At 44.1% G+C, this 27960-nt stretch overlaps 1 protein-coding gene across 1 annotated transcript in view; it reads right to left on the reverse strand.

The window, feature by feature from the left end:
- The window catches only part of TMEM163 (transmembrane protein 163), a 253004-nt gene that overhangs the window by 71573 nt on the left and 153471 nt on the right, over positions 1 to 27960 (reverse strand). Inside the window, exons 3-4 of the mRNA XM_057550794.1 lie at positions 24632 to 24675; positions 23107 to 23198 (exon numbers count right to left, since the gene is read on the reverse strand). Coding sequence (XP_057406777.1) covers positions 23107 to 23198; positions 24632 to 24675 — 136 coding nt within the window. The remainder of the gene's footprint in view (positions 1 to 23106; positions 23199 to 24631; positions 24676 to 27960) is intronic.

A 27960-nucleotide genomic window follows, 5' to 3' on the forward strand; every position in this document is an offset into this window, starting at 1 on the left:
TATGGCAGGAAGTTTTCAAGGGACAAGGGCTTTATAATTTCCAGAGAAGCATGTGGCAATGAGACCAACATCTGAGGGGCTTTCCAATTCCTGCCTTTCCCAAGTCCTGAGCAAGGCTACCAGAGTCACACGTCCTAATCGAGGGAGTTGTTCTGGTCCTGGCTGAAACCAGGAGCACTGGCTTGGAAAACATCAAGATTGAAGGAAAAGATGTCCATAAATCCATCATCGTGACAGCATGGGAAACTCTCGGATGGGGTGACATTTAAGAGGAACATAAGAAAATACTCAGTCAATTAATTAGTCAAAGACACAACCAAATGAAGAGTGCAAACATATATATGAGAATAGGTCCCAAATGGGCTGAGCCTTGAAAACATCTTTTTGATATTTAAGGCAAAACCAAAACCTTTCAAGTGTTATTCAGAGAAGAATGCTCAGGCGGGCTCGAACCCAAGAAAATGGTCCAGAGGAGACAAAGAAAAGACAGAACAAGCACCACTCCCTCTTCATTTGCATCCTGACCTTCCATGTAGACAAGGCACAGAAAAGGAAATTCATGAAGAAGACACAGAAATGCAACCAGAGAGACTTGAAGAAAAGCTCCCGGTCACGCTAACAGCCTCCAGGTCCCAAACCCCATCATCCCAAATACTGAAGGATCATTCAACGTTATGGAAAATTTGCTGGTAGTCTTTGAAAAAAAATCAGGGCAGACAGAAAACATTTCTAAAGGTCTGAAAATAAGTCTTAACATTGTAAAATAGATCTTAGAAATTAAAGATTGATGGAAGCTCTACTTCAAACCCTTAGTTGACTTATTCAACAGATTTATTGGAAACATTCCAAAAGGAACAAGATTTTGTCCACCTAAATTGCACTGGCCTAACTTCATTTCCTTCATAGATGGCTTTAGTTAGGTGAACTAAACTCTGGTTTGGGTAACCCTTCAGGAAAATCTTGATTAGCCAAACGCAATCGATTTGGAATGAGGTACCTAGCACCATGTCTTAAAAAAACATTTGTAAAGCAAACAAAGTTGTAATGGACACCATTTTGCCTCTTAAATTGTCTTTTTATATATACATACATACATACATACATATATATATATATATATATATATATATATATATATATATATATATATATATAGGGGGGCTGCATTGGGTCTTCATTGCTGCGCACAGGCTTTTCCCTAGTTGTATTGAGCGGTGGCTTCTCTTGTTGCAGAGCACGGGCTCTAGGCACATGGGCTTCAGTAGTTGTGGCACACAGGCTCAGTAGTTGTGGCTCACGGGCTCTAGAGCTCAGGCTCAGTAGTTGTGGTGAACGAGCTTAGTTGCTCCATGGCATGTGGGATCTTCCCACACCAGGGCTCGAACCCATGTCCCCTGCATTGGCAGGCGGATTCTTAACCACTGCGCCACCAGGGAAGTCCTAAATTGTTCATTTTTAAAATGAAAAACTCCAGTGCCAGTTGGAATATAAATTGTCATAACTTTCTCAGAGGACAATACAGTCATATGTATCACATCTCTGACTAGAAATTTCATTTCAAGGAATTTTCTTCATAAAAAATAATCAAATATAGGCAAGAATGTACAAGGTTCTTTGTTGTTGGATTATAATAGAAAAAGAAAAACAAGTATTTAATCAAATGGGAATGGTTACTGATGGTGCATCCTTAAGACGCAACACTGACACTTAAAACGAAATATCAAAATTTTTAATGACAGAGAAACGCTCACTCTAGGAAGTTAGGTGGGGGAGAAAGGAGGATGTACAATGAACACAGAGCATTAACTCAATTTTTAAAAAAAATACCCACAAACCTATGAATGGGTATAAAAGAGATGGAAAGAAAGTTAACCATATTCTCTGGGTGGAGGGATGAGGGGTGATTTTTATTTTTATACTTTGAGATTTTTTTCAACTTTAAAATAATAAATATATACTAGTTGAAAGTCATAAAAACACTATTTTTTTTTTTTACAATTGGTTTTCTAAAATATTAAAATGGTAAGTTACGAATATCCAAGCAGGGGCTTCAGGGAGCCCATTCAGCGTTGTAATGGAAATGCAATAGGGAAGATTTCAACACAAGGGAAAAGTTGGCATCACGAGCTCCAAGGCCACTTCCAATCTAGTGGCCTGTCCAGGCCTTCACAAGAAAATTATAATCATGCAAGTGAGGAAGTTCCCATGTCCCCATCTGAATACCAAAGCAAAAGGAAGACGGGTCTCAAACTCTAAGAAGAGATATGTAGGGAGCTGAAGCAGGGGCAGTACCTACTCTTCCCCTTAAAGTTCATCCTACAAATGCCCCTGTTTCTTCAGATGCCCAAGACACAGCCCCTCCATCCATATGGATTCCTCTCCGGGTTCTACTCTCTAAGAGGCAGGAGAAAAAAGATTGACTTCCCAATATAACATGGGTCCCCATGAAATGCAAAAAGTGTCTTCCTCAATAAATCTACCCAAATCCTTTTTATTCTATAAAAAGAAAAAATCATGAATTACTACTTTAAGGCTGTTTCTTTAACTCAATAACACATGCCTTCTTTTGGAACTAAACCTAATATCCTGGGCTTCCCTCTGGGATTGAAGGCGGAATAAATCAAAGCAATTATTTCTGGAAAGTAGCTAATGTGCAAATATATGTTCTCCCAGAGTACAATTTCCCAGCACACATGCGCGTGCACACACACCCTCCCTTTGAAATGGGCCAAACAAACATTATAAAGCTTAGGCCCCAAAGAGAAACTGATGGACATACTTTGTCACATTTCCTCAACTGTGCTTTGATTCCTTCTGGCCTGAGCTCTGATGACTTTTATCAGCTTCTATCACTGTCTGACACTGATGTGGAGAAGGGAGTGATAACGTCTACATTGGTTCCGCTTTGCCCTTTAAAAGCAAACAAACAAAAAAGCCCCCTTGTGAAAGGCCACTGAAATATGTACTTGGGCTACGATCCTAAGCCCATCCGCCTTCCCATGAAGGCGCCCTCCACCTCCCTGCTGGTGACTGGGCCCACAGAGGCAGTGGATGGAGGCCAGCCTCATGTCCAAACCACACGCAGCAAGCCCCAAGTGCCATGCAGTTCCTCTCCAAACATCTCGGCAAGACTAGCCTTCCTGGATCATCACATCAGGGGGGCTGGGTCCAGCCACACACGCCGAAGACTTCCCTTTAAGTCATTGCTTTCTCCCCAGCCCTTGCATCAGCCAAATCCTTCTCCCTAAGCTCTTTGCTTTTAATAGGATGTGGTATTTGCAAGATGTAGATTCGATAGTAAGGAAGCATGTATTTGATCCTGACCGGGACCTCCAACAATCACATTTCAGGAAATGCAGAATTGCTGGTTAATTATGTGAAGGGCCGACCCAGCTTTGTGTAGTCGACTGTTTGCAAGCCTGGCCCCGGCTCTGGTTACTCATGATATTTGGGAAAGCAACCTCTTTCAGACCTGCAGCTGGGCCCGCACAGGGAAGGACGCCTGGGGAATCCTGCCGGCTTGACGTGCATATAAAGTAGGTAAGATTATCATCCCCTGCATATGTTCCTCATTCTCCCGTGCATTTGTGGCTGGCAGTGTTTCCAATCACAGTGGCCACCCCACGAACCACGAAGGTTACAGATCAGGGGCAAACCACAGCCCCGCCGTACTTGGAGACTGACAGGTCTCCTGTGTAAGGCACGCTCTTGCCAACAAGTCAGCTGTCACCCACATTCAGAATACAGACTGGGCTAGGATGAACTACACGATTTTTAAATTCACAGTTTGTCTCTCATTAAAAAAGAAAAAAAAAAGGGACCCCATATTTCCAACACAGAGCCTAAAGGAGCACACAAAGAGGTGTGTACAGACTCACGCACAAGGAGTAGACGGCATGACAGTTTACAACAGAAAAGCTGGAGCAACTCACATTTCCTAATAGGAGACTGCAAAATCAATTCTGGATTAGCCAACAACAGAACTCCATGAGGCCATTAAAAAGAATGGGTTAGATCCATAGGTAGGAGATTTTGAAATGTCCTTGGGTCTTATGTTGGAAAAAGAGGTAGGTTTCAGAACAATATATACAGAAAGATCCTATTTTCATGTACACGTAGTCGTGTGTGTATAAAGCATATGGGTGGTGTATTATATTGTATTTACATAGAAAATATTCTGGAAATACATACACCCAACTGTTCATTGTGATTCTCTTTTATGGGAGAGAAAGAAAAGGATGAGGGTAAGTATGAATGAGATCAAACTTTCACTTTAAATTTTATATTAAGTGAAATGTATTTGTTCTACAAATATGTACAACTATAATCAGTGAAATGAATAAAAATATATTCATTTTTAAAGAAACAATGAACAGCTTCACACATTTACAAGAACGGCAGAATTCCCTTATGACAAACCACCTGAGCTCTCTGACGTTAATTATACAATCAGATTACTTCACCCCCCCTGACTTGCCCAAGGATTCCCACTGTTCTGATAATCAAAATTCCTCCCAAGGGTCCCAAAGCCCTGGCCACCTCCCAGCTTCATCTCCCCTTTGCCCCCCCACTAACTGGGTCCAGCCACAAGAACCTATTTTTCTGACCTTTAAACACACCAGGCTGGTTCCCACCAACCGCTCTGCCCAGGGATGCTTTTCCTCCCGGCCCCTTCCTGCCATCTGAAATATCAGTTCTGGGACCTTCTTTGACCCCCAACTTCAGGGAAGCCCTCCACACATCCTCTGTTACGTTGCCTGGTTGATTCTCTTCACAGCTCTTCCTTCTCTCTACAATCATATTATGCTCTGTCTCCTCCTATTAGGTCCATGAGAGCGGAGGCTTGTTTGTCTGTTTCCTGGTGTCTCGATAAGTACCTGGCATCTGGTGGGCACTCAACAATTCACTGCTGAATCAACGAGTACATATCAGAGTCGGGTGTTAGAAAATGCGACTCCTGATGGAAATCTGATCGGGAAAGCTAGACTTGCTTCAAAACAAAGTTTAGCTCCTCACATATGAGGAAAATAAAGAAATACATAGATACATACACACATACATAATAAAGTTTAGCTCCTCGCAATTGACAAAACACCTATCCGACCAGAAACCGGATGCCTAGATCATCATTCATCACCCAGAAACGCAGATGAGCTACAGAATTCAAAAGAAGGACCAGGTTTAGATTCACCTATACTTCATGGAAGTCCCTTGAGATGTATTTATCCATAAATCTTTCCTACACTCGCACACGTCAGGAAAGAGTCCCTCCGTGACCGCCTTTCCTGAGTTGTTGATCCCGACAGCCATAGGAACCCTGAGGAGGAGCAGGTATTTAGCCAGACGGGTCTTAACTGGAGCCAACCAAATGCTTACTCAGAGTAGGGGTTAAAAAGGGGCGCCATGTTTGCAATACGTAAACGTGTCACTTTCCAAACTTCCATCTATTCTTTCAGACAGGACTTGTCAACAGTCTCCGTACCGCTACTATTTTTGAAGGGCACTCAATTTCAGATTCCTGAAAGCACATGTCTTCACATCCAAAGAATTGCACCTCGGAGAACCCGGCTTTCCCACGATCTCAGCCTCAGTCACCTTCGGAGAGGACGAGGATTTGAACTCTGATTTAAAAGCAGGTAAGGTCAGGCTTGTTTGTAGGGGACGTCCACGCCACTGATGTATCTTTCACACAGGTCGTCTCATTAAAAGTACACGCTCAGCGGCTTCCCTGGTGGCGCAGTGGTTGAGAGTCTGCCTGCCAATGCAGGGGACACGGGTTCGAGCCCTGGTCTGGGAAGATCCCACATGCCGCGGAGCAGCTGGGCCCGTGAGCCACAATTGCTGAGCCTGTGCGTCTGGAGCCTGTGCCCCGCGACGGGAGGGGCCGCGATAGAGAAAGGCCCGCGCACCGCGATGAAGAGCGGTCCCCGCACCGCGATGAAGAGTGGCCCCCGCTTGCCGCAACTGGAGAAAGCCCTCGCACGAACCGAAGACCCAACACAGCCAAAAATAAATAAATAAATAAATAAATAAGAAAATCCTTTAAAAAAAAAAAAAAAAAGCAGGTAAGGTCAGGCTTGTTTGTAGGGGACGTCCACGCCACTGATGTATCTTTCACACAGGTCGTCTCATTAAAAGTACACGCTCAGCGGCTTCCCTGGTGGCGCAGTGGTTGAGAGTCTGCCTGCCAATGCAGGGGACACGGGTTCGAGCCCTGGTCTGGGAAGATCCCACATGCCGCGGAGCAACTAGGCCCGTGAGCCACAACTACCGAGCCTGCGCGTCGGGAGCCTGTGCTCTGCAGCAGGAGAGGCCGCGATAGTGAGAGGCCCGCGCACCGCGATGAAGAGGGGCCCCCGCTCACCGCAACTAGAGAAAGCCCTCGCACAGAAACGAAGACCCAACACAGCCAAAAATGAATAAATAAATAAATAAATAAATAAATGAATGAATAAAAAGTGAAATTCTTAAAAAAAAAAAAAAAAAAAAAAGAAGTACACACTCAGAAAGGGCAAATGATTTCTTGGTTGAAAATGCCAAGGAACAAATTTTAGTGGGTGCTCACACCCACACTAAAGGACCCCTTTGGAGCAACACAGTAGCAAATAGAGAAACACGGCAACTTTGCGGGTTCTCAGAGTCGCCCTTGGAAAGCTATGGGGGCGTGGTGGGTATTAACCCTGCCATTTAAAGCTTGGAGCAAGTTTTCTGTACATATACTAAATCTTCTCAGAGATCTTCCCCTCTAGTGCCCTGTATTTAAGCCTTTAACTGAAGGGGCAAGGGGTAAATGGGAAGTTGCTTAGCAACAGGCAAAAATTTTGTTAGCAAGATGCCAAAGTCCTAGAGATTCTGCTGTACAACGACTGTAACAATGTATAGTAACAATGCTGTTTCTTAGACTTAAACATTTGTTAAGGTGGATCTCACCTTAAGTGTTCTTACTACAATAAAATAAAAATTGTTTTAAAGAATTTAAGTTTAGTAGTTTAATTGTATTTAAGAATACCTATTTTTATACATATAAACTTTTATATATTTGCTTATATATTATGTATACATGTATGTGTGTGTATATATTTACACACGTATAGACACACAAACGTGCAACCCTTTTCAGCTCTTCAGAACACACTCTTTTTTTCGTCCCTTACCTGGTACCTCCAAGGCAGTGTTAATCTTTACCGAATAGAGGAGGAAATAAAAGCCAAGGGTAAGTTACATTATATGCAACAAAAGCAGACCTAAAACATGGATCTTTTGGCCTCTCAAATTGGAAAGATGACTTCTTTCTGGGCTGCAGGGAAAATGAAAGGAGATCCGTTCACCAACCCCTTCCAGCTCGCTGTGAAGCCCTGAGACATCCTTGTGAGCGATGACTAAGGTTTGGAGCTACACCCAGCTGTTCTCTCCTGATTCCTGCTTACTTCTGAGGCCAAGTCACGCCGGGTCATCAGCACACAATGAATCCACGGGGCTTCCCAGCTGAACAGGATCTACACAGTGCCATCTCGAAAGGAAGGCAACACCAGGCTTTGGAGTCCAGCAGGGCTTGGTGCAAATCGCCAGCATAAATCCCAGCTCTCCAACTCTGGGCAAGCCAGTGTGTCTCCTTAAGCCTCCATTTCCTCAGCTATAAAATTGGAACAGTGACACCTGCACCTCATAGGATTGTTCTGAGGATTCAAGGAGACATATCAGAGAAAGTACTTGGCACAGCGCCCAAAGCATGGTACGAAAATCAGTAATTAAGACTGTCTTTAGAGTTAAACTTTTAGATCAAAACCTAGCAGGTCAGAATAGGAACTCTACAAAAATCCCATGGCTCCCTGGCCCTGGTTCCCTGCCAGACTATAAAATCCACAGCTGTATGTTTAGGGCCTATAGGCACTCAGAAAATACGGAATTTAAAAAAAAAAAAAAAAAAGAATGGGAAGTTTCCATTGCTAGAAGACGGTGATACTATCAACATAACAGAAGAAAAATCTCATAAAACAGAAAGGGGTTGGTCAGTTAGGGAAACACACAAAAGAAAATTAATCATAAAGACAAATATGATAAATCCCTCCAGAGTATGCTTCCCAAAGGAGACAGACTCTGAGGCAGTATCCTGGTATCAAAGGTAGTTCCTTTTAGTCCTGAGCAGTATGTCTGCTATACAAATGGATATATCAGGCTCTCAGAGCCTGAATCCACAAAACACTGCATTCACGTAACCTGTTTGTTCCAATGCCCGGGATTTCTACATGGGTCTACTTACAAGGATAGAGATGGAACAAACCACGTGAATACCCAGACAAGGTCTTATAATGGAGATACGTTGCATCCACTGATAAATTGGCACCCTGTTTTTACAGTCAGGTCTATAAGCTTGATTAATCTGAGTGCACTGTCCTTGTGCCGTTAACACCAAGCCTCAGCCTATAAGGCCAAAAGCCAGACTCTGCAGAGCCAGAAGAAGGCCAGGAGCACATGGTCAGTGGGATGGAGGGCCTCTTGGAGGCTGCTTTCTCCAGACACAAGCCACTTTACTAGCCAGGGTAGCACAAAGGGGCAGACCCTTCTAAAGGGTCTGTGGGAATCAAGACCAGGAGTAAAACAAGGGAAGAGAAAGGTGATTTTTCCAAAGCATATGAACCCTCAAGTATAAATCAAAACCACAAAGATACTACTCACACTCACTAGGGTGGCTAGAATCAAACAGACAGGTAATTACAAGTGTTGGCAAGAACGTGGAGGAATTAGAACCCTCGTAAATTGCTGGCGGGAATGTAAAATGGTGCAGCAACTTTGGAAAAACAGTTTGACATTGCCTCAAATATTAGACATAGAGTTACCATGCAACACAGCAATTCCACTCCTAGGTATAAATCCCCCCAAATGAAAACATATTTGCACACAAACACTTGCACGGAAATGTTCACAGCAGCATTATTCACAACAGCCAAACAGGAAAACAACCCATATGTCCATCAACTGATGAAGGGATAAATTAAATGTGGTACATCCATACAATGGGATATTACACGGCAATGAAGAGATAGGAAACACTGATATCTGCTATGAAGGGGAGAAATGTTGAACACATTAAACTAAGTGACGGACTATGGAAAAGAAGAAAACATGCCAAGTAAAGGACCACACAGTGTATGATTCCACTTACATGAGAGGTCCTGGATAGGCAAAACCACAGGACAGACAGGAGATTCGTGGTTGCCGAGGACTAGGAAGAGGGAAAAGGGATTGGGAGGGTTTGCAACAGTGAAAGTGAAAGAGAGTGAGGCTTCTTTTTGTGGTGACAAAAATGTCCTAAAATTGATTGTGGCAATAGATGCACAACTGTGAACATACTAAAAGCCATTGATGTGTATGTACGCTTTCAGTGCATAAACAGTATGCTATGTGAATTATAATTTAATCTATTTTTATATTTTTATTGAAGTATAGTTGCTATACAATATTATACAGTTACAGGTATATAATATAGTGATTCACAACTCTTAAAGGTTATGCTCCATTTATAGTTATAAAATATTGGCTATAATCTCCATGTTGTACAACATATCCTTGTAGCTTATATTTCTTTTTCTTTTTTTTATAATTTATTACCGTATAGCTGATTTACAATGCTGTGTTAATTTCTGCTGTATAGCAAAGTGCTTCAGTTACACAAATATATATACTTTTTCATATTCTTTTCCATTATGGTTTATTACAGGATATTGAATATAGTTCCCTGTGCTATACAGTAGGACCTTGTTGTTTACCTTGTAGCTTATTTTATACCCAAGAGTTTGTACCACTTACTCCCCACCCCTATATCGCCCCCCTTCTCTCTCCCCACTGGTAACCACTAGTTTGTTCTCTAGATCTGTGAGTCTGCTTCAATAAAGCTATTTTTTAAAACACATACCTATCTCTATTTCATCTGGAAAGCCTACTGTTAAAAATAACCCCCATTTGGGACTTCCCTGGTGGTCCAGTGGGCAAGACTCTGTGCTCCCAATGAAGGGGGCCCGGGTTCCATCCCTGGTCGGGGAACTAGATCCCGCATGCATGCCACAACTAAGGATCCACATGCCACAACCAGGACCCAGCGCAGCCAAAATAAATGAGTGAATAAATAAATAAATAAATATTTTTAAAAATAAAAATAACCCCCATTTATCCAACACCTACTATACGTAACAAGCAACACTGTGACAAGAAACTTACTTATATTATCTCATTTGTTTTTCATAACAATTTTATGAGGTAGGTAGAAACTATTCCCCAAAAAACCAAGAAACAAAAAACCAACTTAAGTATCCCTCTAGGTGCCTTCTATTTAGTGATATGAATAAGCTGAATCAGCCAGAGATGCTTGTAAAACCCATGCTGACTAAAAGCTCAAAGGGTGCATCTATTTAGAGAAAGGCAGGAGACAGGGGAGAAAAAAGTCACCAGAGTTCTAATCAAGGCAATTTCATGACCACCCATAGGAAGGCTACAGGCACTGTGGTGGGTCGCTTCATCAAGGAAGTAAGCGTATGTGAAAGCACCGGGTGGCATTGATGGTAAGCACAGCAGCACCCATGGTCAGGCAGTAAAAACAGAGAGGAGAGGAGAGCTTTAGTCTTTGTTCCGACACTGGCTTGCCCTTTCTATTCCCCCAATGGGAAAAAAAGGATGGTTGAGAGGATTACAAAAATAAGACGTGTACCTTGTAAAATATTTTTCCAAAAATCAGAAAGTATAAAGAAGAAAGTCACCACCAGCTATAACTAGCAGCAACATTTTGGCATTAATTAGTCATTAGTGGCAAGTACTATGCAAAACTGAATTTAAAATGTTCGATAGGAGACTGAAGGGAGAAGGAATATGCCCTGAAAATTCTGACTGTGAACCTTCAAAAACAACTATGGAGGAACCAAGCCCACAGATTTCCTCTGAAAATAGGACCCCTCAGAGAAGGGAAAGTACCTGCCAATGTCTCCCACTGACAAAGGTGGTCACAAAGAGAAGGGCCTCAGACTTCCCTGGTGGCACAGTTGTTAAGAATCCGCTTGCCAAGGCAGGGGACATGGGTTCGATCCCTGGGCCGGGAGGATCCCACATGCCATGGAGCAACTAAGCCCGTGCGCCACAACTACTGAGCCTGTGCTCTAGAGCCTGCGAGCCACAACTACTGAAGCCTGTACGCCTAGAGCCCCTGCTCCGCAACAAGAGAAGCCACCGCAATGAGAAGCCTGCACACCACAACGAAGAGGAGCCCCCGCTCGCCGCAACTAGAGAAAGCCTGTGTGCAGCAACGAAGACTCAACGCAGCCAAAAATAAATTAATTAATTAGTTATTTTTTTAAAAAAGAGAGAAGGGCCTCGTTCTCAACTGCCTCAAATCTCCCCACTTCGGACTTCCCTGGTGGCGCAGTGGTTAAGAATCCGCCTGCCAGTGCAGGGGACACGGGTTCAAGCCCTGGTCTGGGAAGATCCCACATGCCGCGGAGCAACTAAGCCTGTGCACCACATCTACTGAGCCCTCGTGCCACAACTACTGAAGCCCGCGTGCCTAGAGCCCGTGCTCTGCAACAAAGAGAAGCCACCGCAATAAGTAGCCCCCACTCGCTGCAACTAGAGACAGCCCGCGCGCAGCAACGAAGACCCAACGCAGCCCAAAAATAAATAACTAAATAAATTTATATATATAAAAAAAAATCTCCCCACTTCAAAGAGGGCTTCAGAACTAAGTCTGCTCACCTCAAAGCACAGGCAGTGGTTTAGACTACTGCAGCCCAGAGTGGCAGATGGAAGGATGACAGTCAATGGGACATCCAAACCCAAATTCCCAAAGGGTGACCATCTTCAGGGTGAACCTGACCAGCCGGTGTTCTTGGAGAGAGAATGCTCTCCACTCAGCAAATGTCCCACCCTGCAGCAGGTGCCAGAGGAGAGGCCACAGCCAGGGACAAACTCGGGCTCCTGTTCCTTGACGGCAAAGCCCTCAGCCCAGGATCCAGCAGGCCCTAGCCAGCTGCCAGCTTGGCCTGAAAACAGGAACCAAAGTTGCAAAGAGCATGGAAGAAATCCAGGCTGCAGCTAAGACAAATGATCCTCATTTGCAAGGCCTTTGAGACATCGCAGGGCTGCGGTGCTTGTCACAGCAGCCATTGCCAGGCGACCCGGGACATGACCACCAGCTCCTGGGAAGACCAACCCTGCCCCTAGACTGCCCCGAGGTGGCCCAGGCAGTTTATCCTTGTGTGGTCAGCTGCCAACCACCTCCCCACTGTACACAGAACCAAAGCCCAGGACTGCACTTCAAGTTGAATACTGTATAGTTCTTAATTCCACTTTCCCTCTCCCTCCAATCAATTTTGGGTTGCAGCTAATTGCTAGAAAGGGGCATTTCCAGGGGTGGGAAGGACAAAAAAGTGGTAAAACCAAGACACACAAATGGTCGTTTGGAGAGGCAGTGTTACATCATGGTTACAAGCAAATTTCCAGGCAAGCAAGACCTAGGTTCAAACCCCAGTTGTATCCATTTACCAGCCATGAGCCTTCAGCAGCAATATTTACCTTCTCTACCAAGTGTTAAATACTGCTACCTAATGCACAGCCCCGCATACCAGGTACAGAGCAGGTGCTCAGTAAATATTTATCATCTTAATAAAGGTTATGAAAATTTACATAAGATGAAGGGGTTACGTAGTTCAATCGTTCATTCTGCAACTCGTTAACTGGCACCTACTAAATGCCAGGCATTATTCTAGGGGTTGAAAAGAATATGACAGTCAAGGAATACCCATGCTTTTTTAAGCGTAAAATCTTGTGAGGGCGATGGGCAATAAACAAATATACCAATACATCAATTAAATACAGGTAATTAGATCTATGAAAGAAAAAAATATGGCACTGCGAAAAAAAAGAATTATGGGGGGATGGGGGTTGGGCAGAGCAGGAAGGAAGTTGTACTTCCTTAGTCACCGAAGTTCTACCAGCTAGAGTCTGGGCAACGTCCCAAAATGGAAATAAAAGACTCCTCATCCGATTTGAAATTCTGGCAACCCATTTCCCAAAAGAAATACAAGTGCCAAAAACACATATGCAAAAATGCTCAGCTAGACTGGCAACTAACATTTCTTTAAATGTGTGTTAACACAGAGAATTCAATTTTCCACCTGGACAAAGGGCTGTGATCAAAATGAATGATAACACTTAGTGCGGGCAAAAGTGAGTAAACATACATCCTCACCTCTGCCAGTGGGAATGTAAATCAGTATGACCTTTTTTGGAGCACAGTTTGACACCAGGTATCAGTTATAAGTTAGCATATTATTTGACTCAGACTTCTAGTAATTTATCCTAAAGAAATAAGAGGACAAGCATTAAAATATAAATGTGTCAGGTAGTTATTTCAGGTTGTTTCTAACTTCAGGACACTGAAAACAACCCATGTCTTCAGTAGAAAATTGCTTAAACAAAATATGTTAAATCCATCCATAGAATACCACATAGCTATCAAAAAATAACATATCTCTGTCCTAAGATGGGGTGATATTCAAAACGTGCTGGTAGCAGAGAAAACCCAGTTTTCAAAAGGGTATATATAGATCATCTCTATTTATGTGGAAAAAAAGGATGTATACGGAACTATGCACGTGTGCGCATGTACACACACACACACACACACACACACAAGCTATAAATCAAAATGTTAGCTCGGGGAGGTCCTATAACAAGTGAGTTTTACTGTATTCTTTGGGCCACTAGGAATTGCCCCAACCTTTTACAACCTTTGTCTTGATCCAAAATGGGGGATGGAGGAGGGGCATGGGATGAAATCAGGAAGTCAAGGAATAATCTTTTATCACCTCACTACACTACTACCCCATGTCTCAAGATCAAAAGCAACTTTCTACGTATGCCAAAGCATGTATTTGAGTTTTTCCAATTTTTCTTTGCAGAGTCTTTTATTCCACGTTCTTGAAAGCAAAATAGAACAGTAGAGCAGACAATGAGAAACTGTCGCAGTACTGACTAATAAAAAACATTTTCAAAACTCTAGGGATGGAAAAGAAGTGGCCTGACATTTTTGGAGCGTATATTGATGTTACATTCAATATCACGTTCAATCTTCACCTCAGTGCCCTTTGGTAGTGGCCGTCCCCACTTTCACACATGAGAAAACTGAAGTTTCAAAAGACCAATAAACCACTGAAGGTCACGGAGCAAGCGAGTGCAGGTCTGACAGAGAATTCTTCTCCGGGACAGTATTAGTTTCCTGTGCTGCTATAACAAAGCACCACAAATTGGGGGTCTTAAAACAACAGCAATTTATTGTCTCACAGTTTTGGGGCCTCAAAGTCTGAAATCGAGGTGTTGGCAGGCTCACACTGCCTCTGAAACCTACAGGGCAGAAGCCTTCCTTGTCACTTCTAGCTGCTGGGATTTACCAACAATCCTTGCATTCTTTGCCTTGTACATACATCACTCTGAATTCTGCCCCCATTGTCACACGGTCATTTTCTCCTTGAGTGCCTCTGTCTCTGTGTGTCTCCTCTTCTTACAAAGACCCCAGTCGTACTGGATTAGGACTTCATCTAACTTGGTGACACCTGCAAAGATCCTATTTCCCAATAAGGTATCATTCTGCGGCACAGGGGGTTAGAATTTCAAGATCTTTTGGTGAGACACAATTCAACTGGTAACAGGGACCAAGCCTACCCTCCTTCCTCGAATACATCCTGCCCACCGCATCACAACCCATTAATATCATGTCTGTGTCTGGTGGCTTTCATATGTTCGTTTCCTGACAGTGGAAGGCAACTCCCTTCTGCCTTCAGGCAAGACTAAATCTAAACTATTCCAGGCAGATGAGCTCAGGATAGCAGCTCATGTCCTGCTATCAAGGCTCTACCTTCTGCATTAGCTCTCATCAGGCATGGAGGTCATCTCGGAAGTTATTTATTCTTCTAGTTCAAGGTCTGCGCTTGAGCTAAAACACACTCAAGAGCTTTGTAAAGTTAAGAGCGCTAGACAAATGTGGAGGAAATGCAATTCACCTTCCCAGAGCCCTCAGTTTAAGGGTAGATGGAATGCTCCCTGAGAAGGGGGGCAGGTGGGTGGAGGGACGCGGTACTATTTTTTTTTTTTTTAATTTATTTATGGCTGTGTTGGGTCTTCGTTTCTGTGCGAGGGCTTTCTCCAGTTGCGGTGAGCGGGGGCCACTCTTCATCGCGGTGCGCGGGCCTCACTATTGCGGCCTCTCTTGTTGCGGAGCACAGGCTCCAGACGCGCAGGCTCAGTAACTGTGGCTCACGGGCCCAGTCACTCCGGGGCATGTGGGATCTTCCCAGACCAGGGCCCGAACCCGTGTCCCCTGCATTGGCAGGCAGACTCTCAACCACTGCGCCACCAGGGAAGCCCCTCGGTACTATTTTAATACGTTCTTGGTATAACTCTTTGCCTTTGCAGTTCACTTAGACCAGACGCCAAAAGCAAATCACCAACCCATCCTCTCCTGACTGCAGCAGTTTTCTTTTTCAATTTCTGGCTTGGTTTCAAAACCAGCAAGGGGGCTACCGAAACCAGGAATCAAAAGACTATCAGAAGGAAAAAAACAAATATGGTATATTAACGCATATATGTGGAACCTAGAAAAATGGTACAGATGAACCGGTTTGCAGGGCAGAAACAGAGACACAGATGTAGAGAACAAACGTATGGACGCCAAGGGGGCAAAGTGGCAGGGGCGGTGGGGTGGTGGTGGGATGAACTGGGAGATTGGGATTGACATGTATACACTAATATGTATAAAACAGATAATAAGAACCTGCTGTATAAAAAAATAAATTAAATTAAATTCAAAAATTAAAAAAAAAAAAGAAAGACTATCAAGCTATCCTGTCAACTGGTAGTTTTCAGGCAAGCAAATTGGAAAAGGAAACAGGGCAAATACCCTGCCTGGGTGAGAACCAGCGTGCTCCACCTTTTTCACATGAGAAGACACACAAAGGATTCCCATCTCTCTAAGAATATTCCTCTGTACCTCTCACATTTGCTTTCCGATATACTGCAGAGCATAATGCCAGTTGGAGGTACATCTGGCACAAGAGAACAACCTCCCAGGCTGCGTTTTTGCCTCAATGTGGCAGAATTAGAAGCCTGTAAAGGTGCACAGCCTCCCATCTGCTTCCGCCTCTCCATCTCAGGGAGCTGAAGGACGGATGGCCCAAACAGACAGCTGGCACTGGGGAGCCTTTGGGGGGCCACCCACCTGTGCCGCAATCATATGCAAAACGTCACAGGCCCCCAGTGAGCAACCAGCTGTACCTTCTGAGGCAAGCATCCTGATGGCCCTCCGCAGCTGACGGCAGCGGGAGGCTGTGGTACTTCCTGTGGCCTTACATGGTACCCGGGGCTGAGAACAGCTAAGACAGGCGTGAAATTCTCTGTGTCTTTCGACCTTGCCAAATTCCTCTTACACTAATTTCTCCCATGCTCTCTGCCTCCAGCATCTCCTTCCCCCCTCGATACCTTTCTCTCATTTCCAAGTCCCCTGGACTGTAATTTATTAACAACTTTGTCTGTTTTTTAAAAAATAGATTAAAAATGATCAAAGTAGCTCAAGAGGCTTTGTCCAATATGGTAGCCCTTAGCCACCCGTGTGACTATATAAATTTAAATTAATTAAAATCAAATAAAGTTAAAAATTAAGATCCTTGGTCATCCTAGCCACATGTCAAGGGCTCAAGGGCCACGTGTGGCTAATAGCTACCGTATTGGACAGAGAACATGTCCATTATCACAGAGACTTCAATGCACAGCTCTGATCTAAAGGACATAAAGTGTCTCCCCTCTTTCTCTGTCCCCAGTCCCCCTCCCAGAGGCGACCCTGCTGCTGGTCTCCTTTGTATGCTTGCGGACATTTTTTTTTCATATGTCCAAACAGTGTGTGGTTTTAACAAAAGAGGTTTGCATCCACAAAGAGAAAAGAATCTAAATAGTATTTGGCTCCAGGCTTTCCTCACTTAATGAACCTCGGAGATCACAATATAAGTGTACAAAGCGTGCTTCATTCTTTTGTGTGGTCTCATAGCAATCCACTATCGCCAGGACAACCTTCACCACCCCACCCTTATAACCGCACTCCTCCGTGTCTCCCTGCTCCCTTGCCCCCAAACACTCCCATCCTACTCCCAGTCTCCACATTCCCAGACTTTTCTGCCTCTTCCCCTCACCTCTTGCCCTAATAAAACCAGGTTGAGGCAAAGAAAGACAAATATCATATGTTATCACTCATATGTGGAATCTAATTTTAAAAAATGATACAAATGAACTTATTTACAAAACAGAAACAGACTCACAGATTTAGAAGACAAGCTTATGGTTACCAAAGGGGAAAGGTGGGGGGGAGGTGAGGAGGGATCAATTAGGAGCTTGGGATTAACACACACACGCTACTATCTATAAAATAGAGAACCAACAAGGACCTACTGTATAGCACATGCAACTCTACTCAATATTCTGTAATAACCTATATGGGAAGAGAATCTGAAAAAGAATGAATATATGTACATGTATGACTGAATCACAGTGCTGTACACCTGAAACTAACACAACATTGTAAATCAACTCTACTCCAATAAAATTTTTTTAAAAAACCAAAAACCCTAGCTGTTCCCTAAGGAAGCTGCCTTCCCTACCTTTGCAGTGGAGACAGCGTTTCTCTCTCATTCACAGTCTCAAAGCCTGTCTTCCTTCTGGTGAATTCCAAACCACTTCTCTGGCTCTCTCCACCAACACTCCCAGTTGCCCTCAGACTAAACCCCCTACCCGCTCACTGATGACAACAGCGCCTGCTTTGCTGCCTTCATCCCCTGCCTGACTGCTGCAAACACCCCTGGATCCCAGACAGAGCATCCAGCCAACATCTGGCCTCACAGCTGGCCCTGACTTCTTGTCCTCACCCTACCTCAGCCACCCACTCCCACCCTAAATCCACACCAATAAATGAACCACCTGTGAAATCCTGGTTCTTAGCATCCCACCGTCAAGTCAGTGCCCCACACCAACAACTGCCAACCAAAGCAGGATTTCTAACCCAGCGTGACTATTCACTAACCTTGCTGTGGTCCTCCCAGCCCTCACCCAGCTGGACATCCTAGTTTATTCTTAGAATCCCTCCCTTACAAACAAATGACTCCCTTGCCCCTCCTTCTAACACAGTCACCTGTTGAAAACCGTTGCCACATGTAAGCTCAACGGTCCACCTTCCCCACATATATATTTCCTACCACAGGAAGGTGATGTAAATATGGAGCTTTTCAAAATAGATAACTAGCTAGTGGAATTACAAAATGAAGCAACTGCTATGGAGAAAAGTATGGAGATTCCTCAAAACATTAAAAATCATCCTGGGACTTCCCTGGCCATCCAGTGATTAAGGCTCCACGCTTCCACTGCAGGGGAGGTGGGTTCGATCCCTGGTCAGGGAACTAGATCAGGAAGGAAGGAAGGAAGAAAGGGAGGGAGGGAGGAAGGAAGGAAGGAAGGAACAGTCCTACCACCTGACCCACCAATCCCACTGCTGGGTGTATTTCCAAAAGAACTGAAAGCAGGGTCATGAAGAGAGATGTGTATACATCCATATTCAAAGCACCATTATTCACAATGGCTGATGTGAAACAACCCAAATGTCTATCAATAGATGAATGGAATCACAAAACGTGGTCTATACATACAACGGAATATTACTCAGTCTTAAAAAGGAAGGAAATTTTGACACATGCTACGACATGGATGAACCTTGAGGACACTACGCTAAGTGGAACAAGCCAGTCACAAAAGGGCAAATACCGTATGATTCCATTTACATGAGGAACCTAGGGTCGTCCAATTCAGAGACAGAAGGTAGAGTGGTTGCTACCAAGGGCTAAGGGAGGGGTAATAGGGAGTTGTTTAATGAGTATAGAGTCTCAATTTGCAAGATGAAAAATCCCTGGAGCTCTGTTCCAGTAACAGCAGAAGGTGATCGGTCACATGGAGCTTTTGTCCTTGGACAACAAAACTACAAATAGTGGGATTAAGAATTACCAGAAGACAGTTCAGGCCAAGTTTTGACCATTCTTTACAGTACTTTGCTTATCTGCTTAAAGAATCAGCCATGACGCTATGAAAGAAATAGGCTTTTTGTGACCTTTTGCTGTTGTCTTTTATTTATTTATTTATTTATTTTTTTGGCTCTGTTGGGTCTTCGGTTCGTGCGAGGGCTTTCTCTGGTTACGGCAAGTGGGGGCCACTCTTCATCGCGGTGCGGGGACCGCTCTTCATCGCGGTGCGCGGGCCTTTCACTATCGCGGCCCCTCCCGTTGCGGGGCACAGGCTCCAGACGCGCAGGCTCAGTAGTTGTGGCTCACGGGCCCAGCCGCTCCGTGGCATGTGGGATCCTCCCAGACCAGGGCTCGAACCCGCGTCCCCTGCATTAGCAGGCAGACTCTCAACCACTGCGCCACCAGGGAAGCCCCCTTGTCTTTTAATTTACAAACAGTTTTGGTTAATCTAAGTGACTACATGACTTTGGAATTTTGCATGAGGTATTCTGTCGTCTATTTCTTGAAATGTATTTATTGTTTAGTTGCTCTGTGGAAAATGAGGAAGCGTAGGTTTATAATTGTTCAATTCTTATTGCCATCCTCTAGTCAAATATGTCTTTACATTGTTTAAAAATACCAAAGTGTTCCACCTTCTGTCTCTATGAATTTGACAACCCACAGCAACGTGAATACACTTAACACTACTGAACTATAAACTTACAATATTTAAGATGGTAAATAGGATATGTTTTTTAGCACAATAAAAAAGTGTGAAACAAAGAAAAGCTTATTAGAGCTCTGCTCTGTGATGGTGGTGAAGGCATGCTCTCTCCCTCTGAGCATCAAACACCCGTCACACCCACTGTCATCAGGCAGCAAGGCTGAGGAGGGAAAATTAGAAGAGTTAACTAAGAACTAGTTGGGTATTTCCCCATTCTCTCACATCTTATTCTCCAGCAACTAACTGAAAACCAACGGCTTTTCTGGCTATGCCCCTCATAATTCATTCATGCTCATTAATATGCAAACATCAATTTCTCAGCTGGCAGTGATTTCATGAATTTTTAATTCACATGAGATGAGCCAGAGATTAAAACTTTAAACTAAGCCAACGATACAGGCGATTGAGTGTTATTTTAATCCCTAGATTAAGAATCTCCAAATGAATCCATGGGCATCATCATGTTGAACAATCATCTGGGAATTATCAAAGCAAATCTGTGAGTTTCTGCCTTATGGGTATTAATAAAGATACACATTTTTTAAGGGTACTTGTTTGGGGATCATTAAAAACAGTGAAACCAATGACATTTCTTGTCATCAACCTTAATGTTGGAAAAACTCCAGGCCACCTGGCAAATGCTCACAGAGACCCCAACACTATAGAAAAGCCACAATAATTGGTGGCTTTGTGACTAATATGTAAGAGATTCGTTTTAGCATAAAGGAAATCAGATTAAAAAAGCAAATTAGAAGAGAGAAATTGAGAAACACTGAATTCAATTCCTTCTAGAATTGCAAATCAAATTCTGGGTTATTAACTCCAAAATAAGAGAAGGCAGAGGGAAGAGCTTTCTCTTCTGAGGGCAAGGCCCAATAGAAATATAATAGAAGCCCCATATGTCATTTTAAATTTCTAAAAGCCATATTAAAAATGTAAACAGAAGCAAGTAAAATTAATTGTAATAGTTTATTTAACCCAATACATCCAAAATATTCTTATATAAACATGTAATCAGTATTGTTTTTATATTATTAATAAAATGTTTATACTCTATTTTTCTTACTATGTCTTTGGAATCTGGTGTGTATTTTACAGTTACAACACCTCTCAGGACCAGCCACATATAAATGCTAAAATAGCCTCTACTGGCTGCCATATTGGATAGCGCAACTATAAATCCAAAGAATATGTGTTCTTCTGATAGCACAGGGACCAGCTCTTGAAAGTCGAGTATATGTCTGTACTGCACTCTCCAGATTGTTCTCACTGTATTCCTCAAATACCAGCCAGCAACAGCCTGGATAGATGCATTCGCTGCTCCTTCGGCTACACCAGTGTTAATTCAACTTCGACCATTATAATATCATCATTTGAAATTTTACAAAATCAGTTTACTACTATTGTTTCTTAAATTTTTCAACCAGTAAGTTGACTTACTTTTTCAAAAATTAACCTTATCCTAAAGAATATCATCTGTGATATCACAGATTTGATACTATAATTATATTTGTTACAAGAGCTAATGCACATTAAAATACACAGTTAACACTTAAAAGAAGCTTTTGTGCTCTATCTAAAGCCAACAACTAAACTAAAATTTGCTCTCATTCTCGAATCAGTTTTGGCATCATCTTTCAAGCTTTCCATCTGGCACATGCAACCTCAGATATATTACTATCTGAGTCCCCTGACACTCAACATTTGTATGTCTGAGTGTGACACAACATCCCCCATCAAGAATACCTTCTGTCTGGGCACCGCAACAAAGCACAGGGCATTTACTCATTTGTATTCAACTGTCCAAACGCTGCAGAGGTGGAGTAAAGCTGCTGCTCTAATGACCAGTGATGGCTCAGTCCCAGGGGAGCCCCCTTTATAATTAATAACAATGGCATATAAGGCTTACTGAACTACATGCCAAACACTGCTCTAAGTTAATATTTATAACATAATATTATATTACATCGTATATGTGATGATTATCTCACTCACATAATCGTCACAATAATCCTATGAGGAGGTACTGTTATTTCCCCTTTTTTCCAGGTAAGGAAACAAGGCATAGACCAGTTAGGATAGCTTCCCATGGTCACAGAGCTGCCAAGTTGTGGAGCTGAGATTCAAAGCCAACAAATCTGACTTTGGAACCTGGGGATTACCAAGAGAATAAAAAAACAGAAATCGGAAAGACACATGTTTTATGGTCACAAACACAAGTACCTCAAAGACAAAATCGTCACCCACAAGATGTAGAGACTGGGGCAAGCAATATCCTCTAATACAGAGAGGGACAGAAGACAAGTAGAATAATTTAGAATGCCTTCAAGATGTCTTCTGTAAATTACAGCAGAGAACTCATCTTACTTAAAAAGAAAGGGAAAAAAAAAAAAGCATAAAAATTCAAGGGAGCAAAGATTCCAGTAACATAAATTGAGAGAGGATGGAAGGATGGGTGAATTGGTAGATAGATTTGAAACAGGAGGGAAGGGGACAGGGCACAACCTTTAGAAGAATGACACAGTCATTGAGGATATGACAAAAACCTTGAGCCTTATTATACACTCACTGTATACATCAGCACGCTAAGAGACACACCCACCAGAGCAGTGACGGTTCTGAGGCTAACCGTAAAAGGTCAAAAAGTAGGCGGTGGCCCAATTAGTGGAAATCCCTGCCGCTTCTCCAAGATAGCTGGAGTAATCCTCCCACTCTTTAGTCTATGAAATTACCCAGCCCATAGAAACTAACCACCCCATAAGTCAGGGCCTCTCGTCTTTTGAGACAGACCACATTCTGTCTGTGGAACATGTATCTCTCTAAATAAATACCTATCACTTTGTCTCTCACTGAATTCTTTCTGTGCCGAGACATAAAGAACTTGAGCTTCAGTAAGTCCTGAGACCAGGTGTGTGATTTCAATGAAAAGACAGTGGGTTCAAGTCCCAGACTGGGGTTTGACTGGGTTTGAGTCCTGGCCTGGGGGTTCAAGCCCCAATCTGAGTTGTGCAGTTTTGGATTGATCCACGGATAGATGAATGGATGGACAGACAAAATGAGCGTACAAAAATTCACTCCAGACTCAAGTGCATAGAACGGGGAGAATTACAAAGGGACATCCCATCTCTCTGACCATCCCAGAAGGGGCCTATCGTATAGCTGATAGCACACCAGCCAGTCTCAAAGGCAACTTGGGGAACTTATTCTCATCACCGGGACCAAAGCTACAGGGTGAGCTGTGCTGACAGCCTAATTACGTGCCCCTCATTCGCGAGGGCTCTGCAGTCTGCAAGAAGACAAAAATCCACTTACATGTATTCCCTATGGGCAGAGTGTACAGCGGCCGCGTTGCTGTAACGCCACAGGACGATCGCAGATGACAGGACGTCGAGGATGGCATCAAACTAGGAGAAGGAGACACGGTATCAGTGGTTTTCCAGAGTTAATAGGGCACAACTGTGAAGACACGAGGTAACCGTTCTGTGCCTCAGAACATCTGAGCCAGTGACCTCAGAGCAAACAGGCTTCACATCGTTACAATGCTGGTCATTCATCATCCTCAAGGTGAATCCTGGGAATTCTGAGCCAGGGCACCCAACACGCCTGCCTGGTGGCAGGGTCACGGCTCCCCCTGGTCCCTCGCTCCTGGGGCCTGAGAAACCACACTCTGGTGTGCTGGGCTCTGCTCCCGGGGCCTCTGGCTCCCAGCCCTCTGGAGACGCGGGCGGGGTGATGACACATGTGAAACTGATTTCCCCAGGGCAGGCAAGATAATTTCAGCATGTTCCTGCCCATCCCAAGCAGAAGATTCAGGCCAAGGACTCTGTGTTTCTGGCTCTCACTGGGACTGTTTTACTGATACCTGGGGTCCAGGGGTCCAGAGGGTGGGGTCACCCAGGGGCTCCGGGAAGTCTGCCAACACCGTGAAATTGGATGCAAAATTTAATGCTTTTGTTCAAATGAACGAGTGAATGCATAAGAGAGAGAGAGAAACGTTAAGAGAGGAGGGGAAAGAGACAGGAGTATGAGAGAGGTGGGCAGGGGGGCAGGGGGGTGGGGTGGAGTGAGTGTGTGTACGGGGCATTGGGGCACTTTTCTGGAGAGACAGTCCACACTTTTCAAAAGATTCTGAAAAGAATCTGCAAGCCTCACAACACTGAGGGTGTGTGTTCCTGTTCCTGCCCACAACAAAGGGAAGAAGTAGGTTTGGAAACAGGAACACACACCCTCAGGTACAGGAAGGCCTGAAGCTATGCAGGAGGGCTGTTTCAAGGAGCTTTCTCTGCATGAGTCACCGCACTTCTCATCTGGAAAATTACAAGCACCAGCACTCTCTTAAAGGGATGTGGGAAGACTTCACTCAAGTTTTCAGCATCTGAGACCCATTTTCTCTAACCAACTCCCATCAGGAAGCAGGCAGGAAAGGCTGGTTATCCCTAGCCTGGCTACGGACTGACGTCCCAGTGCCAGCAGTCCCGATCTTAACTCCCAACACCTCTGCCCACACCAGCAAATGCTTCATTCACTCCAGTGTGTGCCCATTTTCAAACCTAAAACCTTGGGGAGTGGGGGGAAGGGCTAAAACCCTATAAGACATCCTTCTCAACCAGTTGCAGAAAACATGGTGGCCCTGATCTCTTGTTGAGAATTAGACAGTGTCACTGCAGTTTACTTCTATTAAATTACAACTGTTTGTAGAAGCCACTTCCATAAAAGGCGTGGTTGTCATGCTCTCTCTCATCTGCTAACCACCCTCTTAATTAAGAGCCCAGTGTGAGATTTGCAGGCTCAGGAGAAACGTGCAAAACTTCATAAAAGTACATTTCAGGTTACTTACTGCAAACCCAAAAGCAGAGGCGCTGTACCTCATAACGGAGACAGCTAAAAAGAAAGAAAATATTATTCAGAATATTTTAAGACCTCATAGATATTTTCTCTCATTTGTGAGACTATTCATATATTTGATATGGCCTTTTACACATCAATGGAAAAGTTCTAAGAGAAGGAAATTAAAAATTAACTGTACTTGTTAAATCAGAGAATTTTAAAAATTCAAAAGCGATGTGAAAAGTGTCCAGACTTCACCTGCAACACCCTCTCTTCCCAGTGTGCCCTGAAACAGCAAAGGGCCAGCTTCAGAATGAAAATGCTCAAGCAGTTGTCAATCAAATGACAGCTGAGGCCCTGAGAATTTAACAACTGGGAATAGAGAGCTGGGAACCATATTAAACTTTGAAAGTGAAACTGTAACCATCCAAACTGTTCCCATAATAAGGTAATTAGTGGTGGTAACTACATGCACACACCATTGCTGGCATGGTTGGAAAAAAATCTCTTGCCCACCAGAGCTTAAAATCCAATGTGGACCTCATGAAAACTGTCTAGAAAAAGAAAGAACAAATTATCTTAAACAAGAGATGTCTACAAAAGTACGTGTTACAGTTATAATTAAAACACATTTCATCCATATTCAAAAATCAGTCGACCTTTTGGGGGGCAAGTTGATTGGGTAACACTTTTGTCTAATTCTGTGATCTGTTCTGCACCAAAGCAATGTCCAGCTTCAAAGACAGTTCTCAATTTGACTTAGTAAGGCAGGTCTCCACGCAAAAACCATATGAAACAAGCATATGTCCACTCACTAATAAAGAATGAAACCCAACCCAGGGGGTCAGCAAGGCTTTGAAGTGGATTGTTCTGGGCACAGATGTTACAAGTACTCCCTCAAGGAGTAAGGGAGGCATGGATGCAGGGCATGGAGGTCAATACCCCTTTGGACTCCCACTCAACTCAGCACATGTCCCTTCTTTGGGAGCTGCTCTCTGTCTTATCCATATGGACCCCGGGCGGCCATATTGTGCTTTGTACCCCTGCCCGCAGCCAGGAGGGGGTCATCTGACCCAGTGCGACCCAAGCATATTTCATTTTCTATGAATTAAGAATTCCTCTGTGTAGCAGAAATAGAACGGATTTTATTGCTCTAAAGGATGTAGCTGATAAATATACTAGAACTTATTTCTCCCAATTCTGACCAAGTTCCTGGTAGAACTAATCTAGTATGTCAATGTACCTATCTTCTTTGCCTGGCAACAGTTTGATGGATTTTTGAATGTTATAAGCAACCAACTACTGGCTTGATTTTTATAGATAATTGCAACACAAGATTGGCAAGTGTTCTAATCAAGTTTCAAACTTTAAAAAAAAAAGAATTGAGACAGAGAGAGTGTCTAGCCGGTCAATTCATGCTGTTGGAATTGAAACACCAGAGCTAGGGCTGGCCACACTGTTTGCTCCACAGACTGAGGAGCAGAGAGCCAAGCTCTTACAGGGGTAAGCACAGCACTGGGGCAAGAGAGAACCGCTAGCTTCTCGAAGGTTCCCAGCCTCTCCAGAGACTCAGCCACATTTGGGTCCTCGGGCTATGTGAGGTGCGTGCAAGCCATTACACTGCTGGCCTTCTGTGTTTGTGACACGAGCTGCTCCTGTCACCCCTGCTGTCACTCTTACTGGCATGGGGAGAAGGGCAAAGCCAGCCGTGTGCAGTGACCGACTGCAGCTTTCAAGGGCAACGTGGGTGTGATGGTGCAAAGGGGCACTGGACCTTCCCAAAGAACTCAACTCCCGGCCAGGGTGGCATGTGCAAAAAAAAAAAAAAAAAGGCAGCAGACCCCTCGCCAGGTCTGAACTGCCCTGTAAGACACTGATCCTGGCTCGCAGTAAGCGCTCAGTAACTGTGAATGAAGCTTAATAAAATTTCATAGAAATGAATGGAAATGAGTATCTGGCTTGTTTCCTTTACAGTCTGTTTTTAGGATATCTTAGTTGTGTGCTTTTTGTGGGTGACTTCTTTACCAGTAATGGAAACCTTATTAACTCTTACTAGCATCTTGCTCAATATATACCTCAGATGAAGAGCTGCCCGGGCGGGATCCCCCTCTCCGTCTCCGCCTGCGCTGTCTGGACAGGGCAGCACGGAATGGACCACACAGCTGGAAGAGCCCTCCACTAGCCTTCACAGGAGACCTCCTGCTTTCCAAGCAGTAAACCATCGCTGTAAAATGTTTTAATCAAGTTACGCGGTAATACCAGGCATTTGTAGAGTGGGCTACAGATTGCACGTACTCTCAGAACTATACTGGAAAGTTCTGCTTGTGCGACTTGAGCCTGCCCAGTGGACGAATACCTGAGAGCACAAGTGGAATCTTCATATTGTTCTATCCCAGACACACCAAGGAAAACTGCAGCAGGAGGGCTCCAGGCTCACCTAGAGTGCTGAAGAGAAGGGAGGCATTCCCACGTCTCATTTACTTCTAAATTGGCTCCATCTAATTTCCTTGATGCGATGGAAAGGGGGAAAGGCTGACTATTGCATGGGGAATCGAGGGAGCACTGAAGGGCCCTCCACTTGGGCACAGCTGTGGCAGCTTCCCTGTGGGAGCGACTCCCCAGCTCTCGTGAAGACAGAACAGCAAATAGTCATTAGCAAGGGACCCAAATGGAAGAGGTCAGCCCAACTTTTAGGAATTTCTGAAGAGTAGATGACTGTTTTTTCCTTGGCCCTAACTTGACATGATACATCCTAATTCTGGGATAAGAAGGGACTCAAAGGAAAGGGTCAGATTGGTTTAGACAGCCGCTACTCCCACAGAAAGAGAGCCAACTGTGGGGATTCCATGAGGGCGTTTCCAACTTCCCTCGTGCTAAGAATGAGTTCCACTTGAAGAGATCCTGGGCCAAGATGACCCACCAAGGCAGAGATTACAGGGCAGGTGCCCCTGGAGCCCACACGTACTTGGCTGAGGGGAGCTGGGAAGCCAGCAAAGGTCCAACAAAAGTCCAGTGGTGCCTTTAAGGCAGGTGCTAGATTCAACACTGGACACCAGAGAAGAAAGGGCCATTTCAACCTCAGACCAGTATGCTGCAAGCTGGCAAGGTCCAATCCCACTGCAAGGGTGGAGGTCTCCTAGGAAGCCTGCTCTGGGTCAAGGCAGAGGCCCAGCTGAAGATAATGAAATCTCTGTGGCCCTCAGCACGCAGTGTGAGGCTGTTCAACACACACCACAGCTGCTCCTGGATGGAGCACCTGAAACCCAGCAGGACCCTGCGGGGCTCCTGGGCACAAAAGCCTTTCTGTGTCCCCCATTTCTTGTTTGCAGGAAACAGGCT

This window comes from Balaenoptera acutorostrata, chromosome 8, assembly GCF_949987535.1.
Source record: "Balaenoptera acutorostrata chromosome 8, mBalAcu1.1, whole genome shotgun sequence".
In the NCBI taxonomy this organism is placed as follows: Eukaryota; Metazoa; Chordata; class Mammalia; order Artiodactyla; family Balaenopteridae; genus Balaenoptera; species Balaenoptera acutorostrata.